Source organism: Rhipicephalus microplus, chromosome 5 (genome assembly GCF_043290135.1).
Source record: "Rhipicephalus microplus isolate Deutch F79 chromosome 5, USDA_Rmic, whole genome shotgun sequence".
Taxonomy (NCBI): Eukaryota; Metazoa; Arthropoda; class Arachnida; order Ixodida; family Ixodidae; genus Rhipicephalus; species Rhipicephalus microplus.
Window position 1 is genome coordinate 186,863,774 of NC_134704.1, and position 19,563 is coordinate 186,883,336.

Consider the following 19,563-nt stretch of genomic DNA (forward strand, 5'->3'; position numbering starts at 1 on the left):
TCTTTGGCCCAATTACTTTTGGTATTATACATAAATGAAATGGCTGTTAATCTCACATCTGAAATACGCCTTTTCGGAGATGACTGCGTCATTTATAAAGCAATAACCAGCAACATTGATGTCACTTCACTGCAGTCAGACAGCATAACACATATACAAGGCAATAGGAAATGAATATTTCAAACACCTAATGCATGTCATTCTTTTCAACTGTTTGACCGAACGCTAACCAATATAAAATACTGTGGTGCTAACATCCGCCCAGTACCCTCAACTAAATACCTTGGTGTATTTATTACGTCAAACTTAGGCCGGAATTCGCACATTGAACACGTCATTTCCAAAGCATGCAAAAATTAGGATGCCTTAAACGTAGCCTGCATCCCACAAACAACGCTAGAAGGCTTCGTGCGTATAATTTCTTCATCAGGCCTTCTTTGGAACACGCCTCCATCATTTGGCACCCACATCACGCTCTATTGTCTAGCCTACTCGAATAAGTGCGAAATACGGCAGCCCGGTTCATCTTGTCTTCATATTATCGGTACGTAAGTGTATGTGCCTCGACAAAAAAAAAAAAAAAAAAAACGCTCAATGTTGTTGTATTTGACTCGGGCAAAAAACTTGCGTGGTTGGCGTTTTTTTTTCATAGTCTTAAATTCCGTTATTAATAAAAAACAATCCTTGTTTCTTCCTTTGCTTGTGATGTTGCCTGCAATGATTTCGAACACCATGCAGTTCAGTAACTAAAACACCGCAGGCTCGCGTACAATATTTATCGTTTAAATGAGATTTTCGCCCTCCGCTGCTCCATGTTAATTCAGCCAGGGCCACAATAAACCGAAGTCCGCGAAGTACACTGTCATTTATAAGTAAGCTTCATGACTGAGTAGCTCGTAGTAAGCTCGCATCACGTAAAGAGTGCTTTGTTGCGTGTCGCTAATCGTCGAAATAATTGATCAGTCAATTTCCTAACGAGGAAAAAGTTTCGGTGGAGTGGCAATAAAGGAGGCATTCTCCTAGTCGAACGCAGTGTCAGTGGGAGCGCAGTCAGCGCCCCGGACGCATGAGGGAGAGCACAACCGAAGCAGAGCTCGCGTAAGTGAAAGGGGGCAAAAAGTGTTGCAAGGCACCGCTTCTGATTTAGATTTTTCTTTCAGCCTCATCAACAAAACTAGGATAAAACCAAGTGCGTAATTAACTAAGTTAGAACTAAGCTGTTGAAAGTTCCAGAAAAAAGTGGTAGAAAGTAACACTAAGTTAACCTAGTAGCCAAGGGAGAGAAATATATCATTCGCTTATGCAGATGAAGGAGGGCGCTTTGGGCTAGTTGGTTAGAGGGCATTTTTAGAACATTTTTCAGCGCAAGCACTTACTCAAGTGCTGGAGGGACAAAGTAAAAACCGGAACGCAAAGAGGAGCATATACAACCTCGTATGCGTTCTTCTAAATGCGAAGCACTTCTTAGCGAACTTCGACAACTTTGAGCATATCTATCCAAGTATCTAGCCGCTTACGTTTATGTGCTCTCGGGGTCAGCCCCTTAACTTGGCGTGAACCAAAATTAGCATGGGAGGGTAAGAGGTTTTGACGAATATGACGCGCTGGTCAAAACATGAATAATGTTACAATACCGTCGCGTTCGTCGTCAAACACTTCCCGCTAGAGAGTGGCACATACCAATGGGCGAGTATGTGCCACAGGTTAATAACACTTGGTATCTACCCAGGAACGAAAAAACACACATGGGTAATTATAACGCGCGAGCGTTAGGAAATACCCGACATCGGTAGCATCGACCCGACGAATGCAAAGAATAAGTATCAGGGTCCCAGCTGGAATCGAACCCAAGCATTCTGCGTGGCAATGAAGCATTTTACCACAGTGCCAAGCCAAGTCACGTAACTAATTTTTAAATAAATAGTAATCTTTGTGAAACGTCGATTGTTGTTGCAGTGCTGGCTACCCAATTTTATAAACATTACACACGTACTCCTTTGATGCAGCCGTCACGTATAGTTAACGTCAATTGTGGGTATTTGCCATGATTGATGTAGCAGTGTCCAGGACCAGCATCTTTGCAAGCATGGGCGCTTTATATCAGCTTCTAGTGTTGCTAATACGCATGTTACAGTTGGCATCGTTGCGCAAGTGCGAACGACTGGTTATAAAAACTTCTTAACTGAGTTGCGCGAGCAAATTCAAGTACAAAAGGAAGGTACCTAGACACAGCACACTTCCCTGGTTAATAAACATCTGCAACTCTTCAACATATGCCTGTACGTGAAACATTTGTACATATATTTACCGTCAATTCATGACGTGTCGCTCAATAAAAATTTGCAACACAGCCACCTACCCTCCGTATGCTTCGCATAACGTCCATTCCCAAGTACGTGGGATCTGCCGAATTCCTCGCATTCCGTCCTTTACTTCGTCCCTCCAACAGTTGAGTGAACGCTTGCGCTGACAAATTCTTGAAAAACGCTTACATAGACCACTGAAAATGTGGTCTGGCAAAAATAACTTGTGCCGCGTGGACAGAATGGAAGGCCACTTTGGGATGACACCATAGCGCATTTCCGATGGCCGGTTGGATGGCAATGACTCTTTGTACGCGCGCATAATGTCAATACATCTGGAATAGAAAATCGACTTCAAGGCATGAGCTTTATTAAGACTACTGTGCAGTATGATGACACAATCCACCTGAAACTATTATGACATCTACTGAAATATTTATTGTAGAAGAAGCTGGTATCGCTGACGACAGTATGCAGTATGTGACGTGTGTAAATTGAGAAAATTCAGGTGGCTTAGAATGCGAAGGCACAGGCAGGAAGGAAAACGTTGATGTAAGTAAGGCGTTGTGGCATGAGTGTCCGTTGACCAAGCTTTCACTGATGCAACTTGGGTGAATTAAATTCGCACGGAAAAGAAGGAACATTGTTTTTAGTACAAGTATGCCATGCCGGTATGCTAGTAGAGCACCAGCTCCGAATCTTAATTTATGCTGACGAAACTTTGTTATCTGTGGACAGCTGCGATGATATCCAGAATCGGGCTAATATATATCGGCAGAAAAGTGAACCTCTACGAGGCAAATTTATTTGCAAAACAACTATTAGTGGTAATGTTCGATAGGCTATGCCCGTCCGCCTTACATCGGCCCGCGCTTATACTCGCACACGCTTCAGTACACTAGCGTTCGTAATCTGAGGAGTCAGTTATGGGGAGTTGTGAGGGTGCTTGTGCCATCCCAAACGCTTTCTTAAGAATTTCTTCATAAAACCTCTATGTGAGTCGTGCCTTTCAAAGAATGCCCACTTTAACTGCAACCATTGATAGCTGGCTTGTGAAAATGCATGATCAAAAGATGTAACGTAGACTATCGATATTAATAATTATACGAAGATAATGAGCATTGCCGCGAAGGCCGAAATGGCTAAGTATATAATGCTACGCGCGTTTCTTAATTTCCTGATACGGGCTATAGGCGACCGGCCCCTAGTGTATTGCCGACGGTGCGGTGATATGTAGCGGCAAGGTGAGGGTAAACGAGAAGATCCCCGGGGTGTCCTATGTGCTCCGGAGAAGGTCAGCGACGTTACTGCAAGGGTTACGTCAAAGGCTTGTGGTCCTGATGGCCTTCCAAATCGTTATTTACAACTTCGTGCCACATCAGTGGCACCATAGTTAAAGATATTTTGTGAGAAATCACTGGAAGAGTGTTTTCGTCTGGATGACTGAAAAGTTGGGTCTGTCGTTCTGATCTGTAAGTCAGACGCCCGCGGTGATGTAGGAAACTATTGACCGGTTTCTCTGACGTGTTTCTTGTAAGATGTTAGTGCATGTTTTGTATACCCCTGTTGGCAAGCATTAAAGAGCATTGTTTGTTTGAGCCAGTGCAGGACTGCTTTCAGAAAGGTCCGTCTTGTGTGACGCAGCTAACAGAGTTTACACATGACTTAGCAAAAGCTCTAGATCATCGGCTTTCTGTAGACTGAGCGTTCCTGGATTTTCAGCAGGTGTTCGACACTGTGCGTCATGCTTCATTAGTAAAAAAAGCTTGATCTATACTATACACCCGCAGATTATTTCATGGAAAAGCTCGTACCTAACACCACGAAAGCAATTCGTCATAATAAACGGAGCTCCATCTGGAATCGCGAACGTCAAATCCGGTGTACCTCAAAGGTCTGTGTTGGGACCACTGTTATTTATTTTAAACATAAAAGATATATTTGATGGTATCTAATCGAAAATGCGTTTATTCGCCGATGATTGTGTGTTATATAGAGAAATGAAAGGTATGGCCGATGAAGTGGCGCTCCAACAAGGCCTGAACAGAACGGCCGAACGGTGTGCAAAATGGCATATTGATACACTCACGTTGAAATTTTGTGGGACGATGCACGTGTGTGCTTGACAAAGAGGACGAGGAGTGGTCTTCTCTCGGTGTCTGGTCAACCTGTCACGCCACTGCTACTGGTTTGAAATATATTTCATCCAAGCCTCGTCGATACGGCGTCTCCGTAACATAGTTGGTGGAGGTGGAACTTTCCCCGTCTTCACCACGAAACTTCGCAGTGGCCGCACCGTCCAGCTTCCGGCCATGGCTTCCAATAATAACAACCCGTCACCGCCTTGAGCTAGAGCGCCAGCTATTACGTACCTTGCGTTGTCCCACCTCCGCGATCCCGGTACGTTCTCCGCTAAGCCTGGCTTTGACGTCGACTACTGGCTCCGCATGTACGAGCGCGTTAGCCTGACTCACCGATGGGACTCTACCGTGATGCTCGCCAACGTAATCTTTTACTTGGATGACTTCCCGCGTGTATGATCAAGGAACGACTACGCGACATCTTTGGGGACCCGTCCGGTCGACAAATGGCCGTGTGACAAGAACTCGCCACCCGTGTGCAGTCATCAACGGTAACAATATGAAACTAAATATAAATAAAACAGTTTACATGGCATTTACCAGGAAAAGAATCCACGTGTGAGTGGTTATCATATGAATTGCGTAAGCTTAAAACAGGTATTTGAATACAAATATCTGGGTGTTTATTTTACGTCTCAGCTAAGGTGGCAGAGAGAAGTTAATTACGTTGCAGCAAAGCAGTGCTGGTATTTTCGCGACAGAATATGAAATATTTTCCTGGTCTTAATAAAGAACTATTTTCAAGATGACCAGTGTTAGATCCAATCTTGAATATGCCTGCGCAGTTTGGGACCCTCCAGCTAAGTGAGACATTGATCATTTAGAAAGGATTCAGAATTGAGGTGCTCGCTTTATATTGGGGATTCACAGTACAAATATTGGCGTGGCAAGACGGAAAGAAAGATTAAATTGGGAATGCTTACGGAATTGTCGACGTAATTTTTGATTGAAGTTCTTTGATGCTATTTATAGTTGCATGTTGGAATCGATAAAGCAAAATATTCACTCACGCCGTACTACGTCTCAGATCGCGTTGACCATAGGTTCAAGATAAGAAAGATTCCAATGATTTTTCTACCAAAACAAGAAGAGAATGGAACCAACTGCCTTCGAACATTTCCTCTATCATGTCAAATGATTTGTTTTATTTTCTGTTAGAACAAGTGCGTTGCATTTTACATTGTTATATGCATTGGTGTTGCGGATTGTGATTGAGGTGACTTTGATTATTTGTTTGGCTGACAATGCATCTTTTTTTGTAATCTACTTTTTGTAAACGCTTCTCAACTGTAATGCTAATTGACGCTGTGGCAAATAAAATGAATAAATAAATAAATACATAAATAAATAACGTGGCCATTCACAATGCTGTGGACGTGGCGCGTCGATGGCAAAACTACGTAGTCCCATCTGGCGGTACTGGCAGCGGCAGTGCGTGTGCCCGTCTTCACTCTAGTGGTAGCACAGTGGGCGGTGATCAGAGGCGCGCCAGACGTCAGTCTTCTCAGAAGCGTAGCGCTGGCCGGCAGGTGGGGGGTATGGCGTCGGTAGTAGTGGTGGCGGTGTCTGGCGGAAAAACTGCGGCGAAGCAGTGTCCTGACGCGGGCCTGCAAAAGCGTTGCGGCGCACTGCATCTGCGTGGCTCATAGCTTCTGGTTCAGGTTTCGGTGCTTATTCGCGATTTTCTGACGTCTTTGCGGAAAGTCTTGGCGATAGAATTAGCCTGGGGCTGCGTCGAAGGAAACAGCTTACGCAGCTCCTTTCGCACGATCGCTCGAATGGTCTCTTGCAGGTTGTCGGTGCTAAAGTATTCGGCGCAGTTGAATAAGAGGCAGCGGTTGTACTGCGTTGTCTGCATCTCAAGCGAGCCATTTTATTCTCCTGGCCTCGGTAAGAAATTCATTGACAGTCTTGCCTGGGTTCCGGAAAATTCGTGCAAACAATTCTTGCTTGACCCCTCGCATCAGGAGCCTGAACTTCTTTTAAACCATGCCGGCGTCGGCGCGTCGAAAGAGCTGCGTCATCTCTTCGACGAAGACGGTCACATTATTTTTGGGGAGTTGCACCCGTGTCTCCAGCAACGTGGCCGCATTTTACTTGCAGACGACGCTCGTGAAGATGCTCAGGAACATGGCCCGAAAGAAATCACAAGTTCGTAGTGTAGAATCCCGGTTCTTGAACCACGTCTTGGTGGCGTCTTCTAGGAGTAGACGGGGCGTAATTTTTCTTTGGGTTCCCAGATGTTCAAGGTGGTGACTCGGTCGTATAGATCGGTCCAGCTTTCTGGGTCTTTGACTGACGATCTATGGAACGTTATAGGCTCCTTGGGCTGCGGGAGAACGATCAGGCCAAGCTGCACGGGGGCGGTCATTGTTGCTGCTATCGATCTCGGTATTCGGGACTGCATGGTTGTTAGAGGAAGGAGCCCGTATTCTGGTTCCAGTCCTTGCCGTCCGTGGCTTGTTCATTCGCTGTTCTGGGTTAGCCTCGGTGTCTTTTTTGCTACTTATGCTGGGTTCGCGGCTTGGCGGGGTCGTTCAGAACGTAAAAAACAGCATCTCCACCAGATGTCATCGGGTCGTGATGTGGATGAAGGCAGTACACTCGATGTTCAGATGAGAAGTGTTTATTTTGCAACAAATATGGCCAGGACACGGAAAGTCAGATTACAGCAATACACAGGAAGAGATTGCGGAGAACAGAGCGTTAGTCGACGATCAACTTAAATGCGACGAAGCGCGGTGACATTTATACAAATGTCGTCGAATATTCCAACCTTATCACAGTGTCTTCCGCAAGCTCTGGAATAATATCGAGTGCTCGCGTCTAGTGGGCAATCTTAAAAGAAAGATCTACAACGATCGTGAACGTTCTCTAACAATATTACGCAGTTTGCATAAGCAGTCCTAACCCAGGCTCTGTGGGCAAAAACCGAATCAAACAAAAGTGAAAATTATAAAATTGCCCCCCGAACGCAGCTCCGACGTCGATACTTTGGTGCCAGCCGAAGACCTTACGGTGCAACGTTGAACAAGCGGTACAAAAACCTCGTAGCCGTGATCTGACGCCACGACCCAACTGCAACGCGAAGTGATGAAATAGCGACCTCAACGTCCTTACCGACGGGCACGGGGTTACAGCTATCGTGGACACCGGAGCTGACTATTCCGTCATCAGTGGGACGTTCGTCGCAAAGCTGAAGGAAGTTAAGACCGCTTGGGAAGGCCTCCGAATTCTTAGTGCTGGAGGTCCCTTATTACGCCGGCGGGAATCTGCACAGCCAGAGTCGCCATTAACAGCAACATTTACCTCGCAAGCTTCGTCGTACTACAGCATTGCTCCTTGGTATGCACTTCCTAAGCCTTCACGGTGCCGTCATCGACCTGGAAACAAAGTCAATAACACTAAGCACAGAAAAAGCAGTGCCCCCGCGCACTCCGCCAGGAAGCCAAGCTTTGACTGTGCTTGAAAAAAAAACACTATTCCGCATCGCTCAAGCGTCACTATTTCTGTCGGCACTCCGAAACCAGAAGACTTCGAATGCGTCGTTGAAGGCAATCAGCACCTGCTGATCAACTGTGATATTTGCGACGCAAAAGTAATCGCCAACTGCGTAGAGGAAAAGCAAGAGTGATGCTTATAAATTTCAGCAAGAAGTACAAGCACGTCAGTAAAGGCATAACGGTTGCCTACACCGAAGCAATATTGCAATCCAGCAATGACTTCGTCATTACCGATTCTGCAGAATCTACTCCGACGACTCCAACCCTTCAACCAGCTTTGGACGTTCATACGAGCCTTCCTAAGCATAAGCAAGAACAGCTAATAAACCTGCTTCTGAAATACCAGAGCTGCTTTGCGTCGTCGTCAAGAATTCGACAGACCCCTATTCCGACACATCGAATCGTAATAGGAGAAATGACCAGGCTACTCCGTGAGAGCCCGTACGTTGTTTCGACGCCAGAGTATGAGGCCATAAAGATACAAGTCGAGTCAATGCTCCGCCACGTTATTATCCAGCCTTCAAAAAGTACGGGCGTCGCTGGTGTTAGAGAAGAAAAAGGATAGAACACTACACTTGTGCGTTCACTATCGGCACCTCAACAAGATCACGAAGAAGGTCTTATACCCTCTCCGCCGAATAAACGACGCCTTTGATCGACTTGACAACGCGAAATGCTTTTCATCGATGGACCTCAAAACAGGCTACTGGTGAATTGAAGTAGACGAGCGAGACCGAGAACAGACTGCCCTCATTACACCAGACAGGCTCTTTGAGTTCAAGGTCATATCCTTTGGTCTTCGCACGGCGCCTGCGACATTCCAGTGTGTCATGGACACAGTACTGGCTGGATTCAAGTGGCCGACTTGCCTCGTGTACTTGGACGATGCTGTCGTGTTTTCCTCAAGTTTTGACGAGCATCTCCGGCACCTTTAAGCTGTACTTCAAGCAATCAAAACCTCCGGACTCACTTTCGAGCCAGAGAAGTACCGGTTTGCGTAGGAGGAACGCATGCACTTTGACACGTTATAAGCAAGTCCGAAGTACGCCCTGACCCACAGAAGACAACCGCCATCGCTTTTAGGGGCGAAGCTCCTTATGGCGTGGCTTGTGCGTCTCTCGTAGTACGTAACCACCAGTGGCACATACCCGAAATAGGTATAACATTTGACCTCCAAGGTGGTGCCGGTGAGAGATTTCTTCTGTGCGTTGTTTAACAATAAAAAATAGTGCTCAATGTACATGCCAATGGCTGCTAATGGGTAATGAGAAACAGGAGCATTCGGCTTTTAGTCAACGCGCACGCTGCGATTCCCATTAGCAGCCATTGGCATGTACATTGAGCACTATCGGACAAGAAAGGGTTGCTACATGATACTCGCTGGGTGTAACCTCCTTACTTTTAGAAAGGTTTAGAGAGCGTTGAGCCGCAGGGCCATGAATACAATGAACTAGTATATACCATGAATGAATTCGAGGTGGTTAAAGGGGGGAAGCAGGTACGAAGCGCAAGCCGTAAGAAATTAAAAGCTGAATCCTCCTGTCTCTCATTTCACATTACCAGCCACTGGCATGTACATTGAGCACTATCTGACAGGAAAAGGTTGCTACGTTATACTCGCTGGGCGTAACCTCCTTGGTTTTAGGAAGGTTTAGCGAGCATTGGGCCGCAGTGCCATGAATACAGTGAACTAGTATATACCATGAACTCAAGGTGGTTGAAGGTGGGAAGTAGACCCGAAGCGCAAGCCGTAAGAAAGTGTGCGTGTGCCACCTCTCGTTTAGTCCTTGGAATGTCCACTGAATGACGGTGCTTCTATATAAGGAATATATGATAAAAAGATGCGAGATGGTGGGACTTGGAGTGTTGAATAGATGGACGAACGGACACACAGACAGATGCATGGATGGACGCATGAACGGACGCAGGGGCGGATGCATGAATGAACGCAGGGACGGGCGCACGAACAGACGCATGGATGGTCATACAGACGGACGCATGGACGGACGAATGCTTTGCCCCACTCTCCATCATTCACTCCGTGGATATGCTGCCATGTTTTTTCGCGCCACCCGCCTACAAGAATGCTGGGCGTTTATTACAGGCGTTTCGTAAAAACAATTGCCTGCATCGCCGAGCCACTCACTAACGTTGAAAAGACTGACGTCGAGTTCAAGTGGGAAACGCCGCTGGAGGAAGAATTTCAGAAACTAAAACTACGCCTGCAGACACCGCTGGTACTTGCGCATTTCGACGAAGACGCCGACAGGAAAATCCACACGGACGCAAGCAATGTGCGTCTCGGAGCCGTCTTGGTGCAGAAGATTGACGAAATTCAAACGGTCGTCAGTTATGCGAGCTGGTGGCTACCTAAGGCAGAAGTCAACTATTACATATCAGAAAAGAAGTGTCTCGCGATTATATAGGCTACCTCTAAGTTTCGCGCCCACCTCTACTTGAGACATGTGAAAGTTGTGAGCGACTACCACGCCCTTTGTTGGCTAGCTAACTTGAAGGAGCTGTATAGGACTGAGACGCTGTTATACCCATTGAACAAATAACAGCTTGGAACAATAGAATAACTGCATCGAAAGGACAAGGACTCAAGGAAAGGAAGAAAAGAAGGTATTTGCATGTGGCAGCGAAAGTATGTTTGAAACCAACGAGTGTTATAGCCCATGAAGACTTCCATAGACACGTCAGTATGCTACGAACGGGTGAGGCACAGACAAAGCAAACATGTGATGACAGACTGACCACATGTTGGCATCACCATCCTGCCGGAAGAGCTACCGTATTTGGTAATCACTTCAAGCAGTTAAAACACAGATGAAAGAAGAAACTGTCAGTATATGGAGTTACATTGCTGATTTGCAACATGACTTAAGCAACGGGATGCCGAAGGTAAGTGGTGGCGAAGATGGATAAGAGGCAGGAGATACTGTTGAGCAGAAGTGCTTTGAAACTAGCACCAACGGTTCAGCCGAAATAGCTATTAAAGAAGGCATCTTTGTCTTCAATTTTCAATAAGAGCCTTCAGGTCGCCTCGCATAATGGGGTCTGTGACTTCGGATATTCTGATATGACCGTCGTTTACAAGTCGGGCCAAAGGCGCTCTGACGCCGGCTGCCTGTTCCGTGCCCCGTTTAACCACCGCCACAGGACAACGAGTACGGCGACTAGTTTTGCATTGCATTCATTGATGACTCAGAGAGGAGTTATAGTTCATGATTATTGAATTTGACAAGTAAAGCAGAACAGTATGTCTGAAAATTTATACGCATAAAACTGAAGCAATGTGCAACAGTGTCGGGAGAGAACATCGCTTTGCGATTGATTGCGAGACACTGGTAGTTGAAATGAAATAAGTATCCTTAAAACAAGTTGTGGCATTCGAGTCAAATCATGAGAGGGAAATAATTAGAATAACAATAATGGGGTGGAGCACAATCGGCAAGTATTCTCAAATCACAAATCAGAGTTTACCACTATCACCCTACAGGAGATGTGTCGCAGCTGCATTTTACCAGTATTTACCTGCGGAGCAGTAGTAACCAGGAGGCTTACAAAGAGGAATCAAGTTAAATTAAGGACGATGCGGTGAGTCATGCAAAGCAAAATCATAGGTGTACCCTTATGAAACAGGGAGAAATGAGAGTGGGTTAGAGAACAAATTGGTGTTAACGACATGTCGTTGAAATCAAGAAGAAAAATTAAACATGGGCCTTGGTCGCAGCGTATAGGCAGTATGACCGCTCGCAATTAAAGGTAACTGACTGAATTACAACAGAATGAAAACGTGGAAGTGGGAGGCAGATATTTATGTTGGTTGATGAGATTCAGAAGTTTGCAGGTACAACGTGGCAGCAGCAATAACAAGACCGGATATTTAGGCGGAACATGAAAGATTACATTGCCTTGCAATTGCCGCAGTTAGGTGGATGACGATGAACATGGTGTGCGAAAAAAAATCTAGGTCAGTGCATTGTGGGACCCGATGTGATGCTTAGCAGTTGGAGAGCAGCAACCTATACATCGAAGTTTTTGCTTTGAGCCAAGCACTACGACCATAGGCATGAGGTTAGTGCCACATTTAGAGGAGCGAAGGTTCGTCGCAGCGTCCTATACGTCTATGTATGGGGCGGCTTTGTGCCCCCCCACCCCCTCTTTGGTGGCTAGGAAGGAAGGCGGCTGTCCTCTGCTTTCCACCCCCCCCCCCCCCTTTTCAGTGCGCACGCCTGTTGCTATGACGTGTACCGACGTCCTTGTGTAGACCGAGTGCTACGCTTATTGTAGAATTGCGTGGCACAGCGGCTACGCTGGCTATACACCTAAGCTATAACCATAATTGAAACTACGTTATCAACTGAAGCTTATTGTTTATGCATAGTGCTTACTTAAATTTCGACAGGTGAGAATGCTATTGAAGTCGGCCGTGTTATTCTCCACGCAACTGTGAAATTTCAAGACTAATATCTTATGGGCTTCCTAGGTTGACCAAGAAACATTGTACAGGAGCCCAGAAACGTAGGGGTGCTCTTAATTGTAAGCCTTTTTATGATGACATCGCGAATACACAAAACTCTCGTCTACGTGCTTCAACAAAACTCAGCTGCAGATGCCATATTTTGATGGAGGTGAAGGGCTAGATACCCAAGTGCTCGTTTAGAAAGCACGGGCGTTTGAAATTTCTGCAACCGTCTACTACAGCGTCTTTCATAAATTTTTTTTGGTTTTAGGACGTAATACTAACAATTACTAGTATTTTATTATTATTAATAATAATGTGATTATTATCACCATGACTAATATTATTATTACTCAGTGCCGTAAGAGAGCCGCTGTACTCAGTTTCTGTTAGTGGACGCAATAAGCTGTTCACCTGAGTAGCACATTTATGTAGTGCAACAATAAGTGAGATCGAAGGCAACACTCATTTATAAAGCGAGTCAGGAAGTTTGGATGCAGGTTTGGGCCAATCAGCCATACTGTGGCCTGAACCTGATCGCTGTCTTCTCTATCGCAGGCGAGTGCAGGCAGTGATGACGACCTGGTCCGCCCTCCTTTCAGTGCTGCTGGTGGCCTGCAGCGCAGCAGAGCAGTGTGGTGAGACTCGAGACGGCGCTGACAAAGGCATCGTACGACCGCCTCGGCCCCTTCGGTCGAGTGACCCTCTGAACTGCACTTGGATGCTGCGCGCTGCACCTGGATTTCGGTTGCTGGTGCGGCTGGACAGTGTGCAGCTGCCGTCACCTGCGATAAGGAGTGCTGTGTTGCGCGTGAACGTGGACGGCCGCGTGAATGAGTTCACGCACGCTTGCGTTAACTGCCTCGAAACCACGATATCCGGGGAGCTGGTGCAAGTCGACTTCGCCTCCAGGTATGCCGAGTTTGAGAGCTCAACAGTCCTTGCATCGCAAAACAACTGGCACCTGTGGCACGCCTCGAGTGTATGCCTCTTTCGGTTTGAGGTCAACTGGATGTAAGCGAGTGTCGTTTCGTGCAGCCCCCTGGCCGATGATTCGGTGCCGGGCAGCTTCCAACTACGCTATCAAGCCTTCAATCCGAGCCAGTGCGAGCGGCCGCAGCCCCCGAGCCAAGGCTATGTCGTGGGCCACGAGTGGCAGCTAGGTGGTGAGATCCGCTTCATGTGCAACCCGCCGCTGGATCCTGTGGGCCACATGGGAGTGGCGCGCTGCGAGGCCGGAAGCGATGGCGTGCCGCGCTGGAGCAGCACCGCTCCGCGATGCGCTGCTACCAACTGCCTCCGAGGCATCGTGCGCAGAGACGCCGGCAATGGCGCCATAGCCAGCCCCGGGTTTTTCGAAAAGAGGCTGCCGCCGAACCGGCGCTGTGAGTGGCACATCAACGCACAGCCCGGACAGCAGGTGAGACACCTGTGGTTTCATTCGCTAGACGAGGGGAACATCGCCTGAAACACACAAGAACAAAGAATCGATGGAGACAGGGCTGGTCCGCAGTGTTTTTGTTTTGCCCTTAATTGCTTGTCTTGCGCGTTGTTCGCATCGCCATGCAACTAGCCTGGTCACACACCTTGTTTCAGTCAGCTAGACATTGCAATAAAAGAGGCCATCAACGGGGCTAAACATAATTTTAGAAGTACAACTAGGAATAGTAGTGTAACGTGTTGTGACATTGTGCATTCACGTTCATGCGCCCTGCTCGTGTCGTATGCTTGCTACGCTTGTTTTTTAAACAAACTGTACAGACCGAATGGCACAGCGGAGTAAGAGTCTTTGCTATGTGATTGTGTAGTTTTCACTGCTGCGGAGAACGGTTGTACTGCAGGCTCAACTTCTCGTTTCAAAAATTTGGTTGAAGCCACCTTCACGGTAATCGCAAGACAAAGCGTGTAACATAGAGATTGTATTATTGACAACAAGCTCAGCGAGGTATCAAGTAGCAGGCCGCTCAGTGACAAACCCATGGAGCAGAACAATTGCTTGCGGTGTCGAGGAATACTTGGCGCATAAGTAGCTCACGCCATTCAAACCTGAGCCAACATAGTTTAATACAGCAACGTAGCAACTTTGTAAGTACCGAACTTTGTTCTTTGTATTGTCCGTAAAAACGGGCTTCTAGAAAACAAAGAAAAAAACTGCTGCTGTTTCATCACTATTTGGATCATTTACTATGAAGCATTGAAGTGCGCCCATCAATACGAATTGTTTTAGGCAGTTGAGCACGCAAACGAGCATTCGACTTAAAACTGCACATTTGTAATGACGAATTGTGACGATATGTTCCCGCTGCTTCTACACAATCCTTGCTGTTGCAGGTGTATAACACGACCTTCTCAGTTTTATAGAATAGCTCGTTCAGTTGGTGCACTGGAGTATAGAGGTACGAACAGGTATAAGTTTTAATAGCACCATTTAAAGGGGTCGTGAGGAGGTCGCATTACAGCTACAGCGTGGCACGACCGGCAGCCACGCGTGCTAACGACATCAACCTGATTCACGGTGGCCTGAGTACACATGCATGGACACTTTTCCTATCGATGAACGCGAGGTCTACAACGTCTGCGAGTGCGCGGAAGGGATGCTCATCGGCCTTCTTGCCATACGCGGTCCGCGTTCCAAAAGAACGCTGCTTAAAATGACGTCAGCTGCCCAGTTCAAGTTAGGGGCCTCCTTTTCTGGGGAAACAATAAAGCTTTCATCTATCCAACCATTAAGTTAGCGGGGATTGCATATGGCAAACGTGCATTGTCCCGATTGCGCGTACCTGAAGGTACCATGAAGTTCCGCGTTCTTCGATAGGCAAAGCGTGTATGCAGGTCTGCTCAACTTATGCTGACGTCACCGAGGTTGCGCGAGTGGGTGTCGGTTGTTCCGCATTGTCGTTTCAGGAGCGAACTTTTCATGACCCTTGAGATTCACTTCACCATTGTTGTTATTTAATTTTAGGGGGAAATGTGCGCGTTTTCACCTATGAACCAATGTGTTTAATCTTTCCATGGTAGCCAGGAAAAAATAAACATAGTTGGTTCCTCAGTCATAGGGATCAGTAAAACGCAAAAGTAAAATGCGTCTTTATAGAGTGTAATGTAATCGTATGCTGTTAAAAGCGAGCTTGCGAAACATTTGTTCATAGTTGACAGCTAGAGCACCGTTTAACGTGGATGCATCCACATAGTCGTTTAGTTCTGCGTCTGCATCCCGACGACTAACGACCATCTATGATGAGTAAACAAACCCATGTGTTCACGAATGCTCGTGGTAGCTCGAGTAGTTCTTAAGGGTGAGAGGGTATAAGCGATATGACAGCCAGAAGAGTGTGACTGAGAGAACGCCGAACTTGGGCTACGGTGGCTACTCGCGGCATGTTGGAGTTATTAGACACGTCTTGTTGGGCGTACGGAGAAGTTGCGTGTGCTGTGGTAATTACGTTGTGTTCACTGCGAGAGACGCATTAAGGGCTTTGCCTGGACAAGAAATGTTCACTTTCTGGCGGCAGGGGAGTACAACAAGCGCGTCATTTCGAGCAGGTTTGGGCGACCTTCACGCAGCTGCGGCTCCCGCGTGCCGCGGGTGGTGATGGCCCGCAGCTGTACCTGTTCGACGGCGACGAGTCGACGCCGCTGGCGAACATGAGCGGCGTGCAGCTGAAGCCGCCGCATCTAAATGTGACGAGCGTGTCGAACCGCCTGATCGTGTTATTGCTGACGGGTGCGCGGCCCACAAACGATGCCGTGGTGTACATGGAGTACGCGGCACGCCCCGCAGCTTGCCCGCAGCCTGCGATGCCCACCAACGGCTCACTGGTGGCCTATAGCCTCGGCATAGGTTCGCGTGTCGCCTACCGCTGCGACAGTGGTTTCGCAATGGTTGGCGAGCCAGGGGCTGAGTGTTTGCCGTCCGGCGAATGGAGCGCCTCGCCACCGCAGTGCATGCCGCAGGAGGTGCGGCCAGTCGACAATTATCACCAGGTAAGCAGTGCGATAAGAGAGCTTTGTTGGTGTTTGAACTTTCAGGTACCATATCCCATCCCCAGTGACAGAGTTAAGTAGGAAAACCCAATTGCATTCAAGGAGTGTATTTAACGATTCTGTTAGGATATGAACGAAGTGCTCCATTATCGTGTCAATGAACATGAACAATCTTTACGTATCGCAGGGTACTAATAATGAAACCAAGTTGATGCCGTATAAATATTTTTTAGGTTAACCAAGTTGAATGGCAGAGTAATTATACTCCATCAGTTCCCTTCATAACTGTAGAGCCTAAAGGGCCACTTAGCCAACATGAACGGGGATTATTGCTTACGATGTACACATCTGCACTGCGTCGTCTGCTCAGCGTTCCCCTCGGCGTGAAACGAGGAGAAGGCTGCGTCAACAAAGAAAGAAACAAAACATAGCTTCACACATCAGACGCTGGTGCCCTCCACCTCGAACTTACCACGCTGTCTTCGTGTGCTGTGAGGCTGGCAGTTAGAAAATACAATCGCCAGATTACGATGGAGAATTGCGCACGTGAATTATCTACATAAAGCGGGACTCACAGCATCTCCGTTATGTCTCTTTTGCAAGGAATCAGAATCAATAGATCATTTCTTTTGACTCTGTCACCGATATTCTTATCAAAGGAAAAGATACCTGGTTGAACCAATTGCGAAGCTAGGTTTAAAAATAAACGTGGCAGTGATTTTATCCTCCACAAGGATTACATTAGGTTATAGCCACAGGGAGGTTTGCTCTGCCCTGTGTGCGTATATAATGCCATCAAAAAGGTTACCTTGTTAGTCTATTGTTATTATTATTTCCGGCTACGAGACTATCTGAATACCTGATTCATAACTAACTCACTTGATGATCTTGCCGCCCGGTTCTTGGCCTATCCCCCCTTTGTGGGCGAGTGCCAGCAAAGCTAAAGCATAGAGAAAGAAGAAGACAAGAGCGGACACTCCGCGAAACCTGGCCTCAGGAAGTGCGTCACGACTACGTAACGAACTAGTGCTCTCACCAAACGTCAGAGGGCGCAAGCGCAAAAAAAAAAACAGTTATAATCAATGCAACAGAATTGTTTTTACAAAATAATAATTATACGCCCAAATTTGATATGTTATATATACATAAAAACAATTTATTCAACACACCTTAGCGATTATTTTTCTTCAGCCGTACTGTCATAAACACCATCTACCCAGCGACAAGCCCATGCATGACTGACAGCGAGAACCTTTCGTCGCTTTCGTCAACGTCGGCTGCGTCGGCGTTTTCGTGCGTGAGATAACAGGTGAGGCACGTTTTCAAGCGAAGCTTGTTGAATGACATGTTGTTGGTCTTGTTGGGTCATTTTTTCAGAAAACGGTTACACTTGCGCGAATAAGACACCATGCAACAAACATAGAAAGATGCACACACACACGTTGCGCTTCGAGTGTGCGAGTTTGTTTCTTACGTGGCGTCTCATTCACACAGTTGTAACCTTTTTCTGAAGCTTGTGAGGACTGGGAGTCTGCGCTGGTCCTTGTGTTCCCTTCTTCTGTGTCCTTGTGTGTGTGCGCAAAAACTTCAATTATGCAGGACTGGGAGGTTCGCTAAAAAGAAAGTTTGTGGCTCTATGCGGCGGCTAGACGGGAACATTGTGCAACGTATGCAGTATAGCAAAGGCGGCACGGCGTCAAGCCGAGGCGACGCGTGCTGCGTCTGCCACAGACGCGAGCGTCTGTGCGCTGAGCGTAGCTGGGCAGCTAGGTCATAGGCTCGGTGCAAAATATTGAGAAGCATTCGCTGGGCCTCGCATGCTTCACGACGCGTTTCCCGAAGGCTCGGAACACGAATGATTCTTGGTGTGCCGGAGGCAAATCTGGACTAGCCAAGTGGCCATCATCTTCGTTTTTTTGCTAGCCTTGTGCCACTAGTGCAAGCTGCTCACAAATTTTTTTGACGTTTCCAATATAATTTTACCGCATAAATTTCAACTATGATTTTTCTTCCCAAGGTACTGCTGATACTGCGTACGTACAAAGGTGTTCTAAAGTTCCCAGGCCGCGATACCATTACAAGGGATAGCGGCCTGGAAACTTCTGAAGATCTTTGTACGTGGTCTTGACGTATATCTTTGCAAGTCAGAGTTTTATGGGTCAGAGATGTATCACTGGTTTTGTATTGTGCATCGATTAGCTAATCATTCAAAGGGGTTTGTTGGTACACTTATGACGTGCACATATCTTTTTCGTAATTTGACAGCGAAGCATCCACTTACTAACATTTTCAGACCGCGCTGACGCCATGCCGTCCGGCGGTCCAAGCTACGGCAGCTACTGCTGTGTATCGTGGTGCTTCAACAATGGCAGAACCCACAAGAAGCCTGGAACGAGTTTCTTCCGCATACCACGGGACAGCAGGTGTGTTAAAGCTTTTGTATGGTTTGCATGTCTTTAGGCTTACTGTTCGTACTTGCTCAGTGAGGGTAACAATAAAAATCACTATTCAAGCACTTCCCCTTTCAGCTGATAGTTCATTGCCAATGCAGGATGAAAGCGTGGATGCAGTATGCTGGACGCGATGATCTCCTTAGTAAGCCGGCCAGCCTATTGTACGCAACGTACAGGGTTTGTAGCGACCATTTTACTGCTCAAAGTTTCATGGACCCTTGGGCACACAAGGCTTACAAGAATGGCTGTTCCCAGTGTGCAACCAGCTGCACCATGTAAGTGATTGACTGAAACTCAAATATGTGCAGTAGCAGCCACTTGTATTGAATCAGTGGCGACAGTTAACCGTGAAGATCTTTGTAGCCGATGGAGAAGCCTCACTATAGAAGTAACACTTGGAAAGTCTTAAATTTTGTGAATTGTGGGCTATTACCTTCCCAACAGCAGCTTTACATTTCTGTCGTTTTTTGATGCTCTTGACCTGCGCAACTTGTTTTAAAAGACTTTAAAGGGCTGTTTCACGTTATCTTCAAGCTTGAGTGCACATGTACGTATACTTTTCATCAGTGAAAGCTGCCACTGTTGATAATTCCAAAAATAACAAATTACTTGTTTCCTAGTTGGTGCCTTCTCTTTTCTTCCACGCTCGACCAATTTATGCGTTTGAAAGAGCTGTTTAAGTTTCCCCATGCTACAAGCTTTGTAACTTGT

General features: G+C 46.8%; 1 protein-coding gene across 2 annotated transcripts in view; it reads left to right on the top strand.

The window, feature by feature from the left end:
* The window catches only part of LOC119174059 (seizure 6-like protein 2), a 296,552-nt gene that overhangs the window by 120,863 nt on the left and 156,126 nt on the right, over nucleotides 1-19,563 (top strand). For both annotated transcript variants that reach the window (XM_075896298.1, XM_075896297.1), the window contains exons 2-4: nucleotides 12,974-13,327; nucleotides 13,454-13,835; nucleotides 15,959-16,399. In XM_075896298.1, coding sequence (XP_075752413.1) covers nucleotides 12,990-13,327; nucleotides 13,454-13,835; nucleotides 15,959-16,399 — 1,161 coding nt within the window. In that variant the 5' untranslated portion in view covers nucleotides 12,974-12,989. The remainder of the gene's footprint in view (nucleotides 1-12,973; nucleotides 13,328-13,453; nucleotides 13,836-15,958; nucleotides 16,400-19,563) is intronic.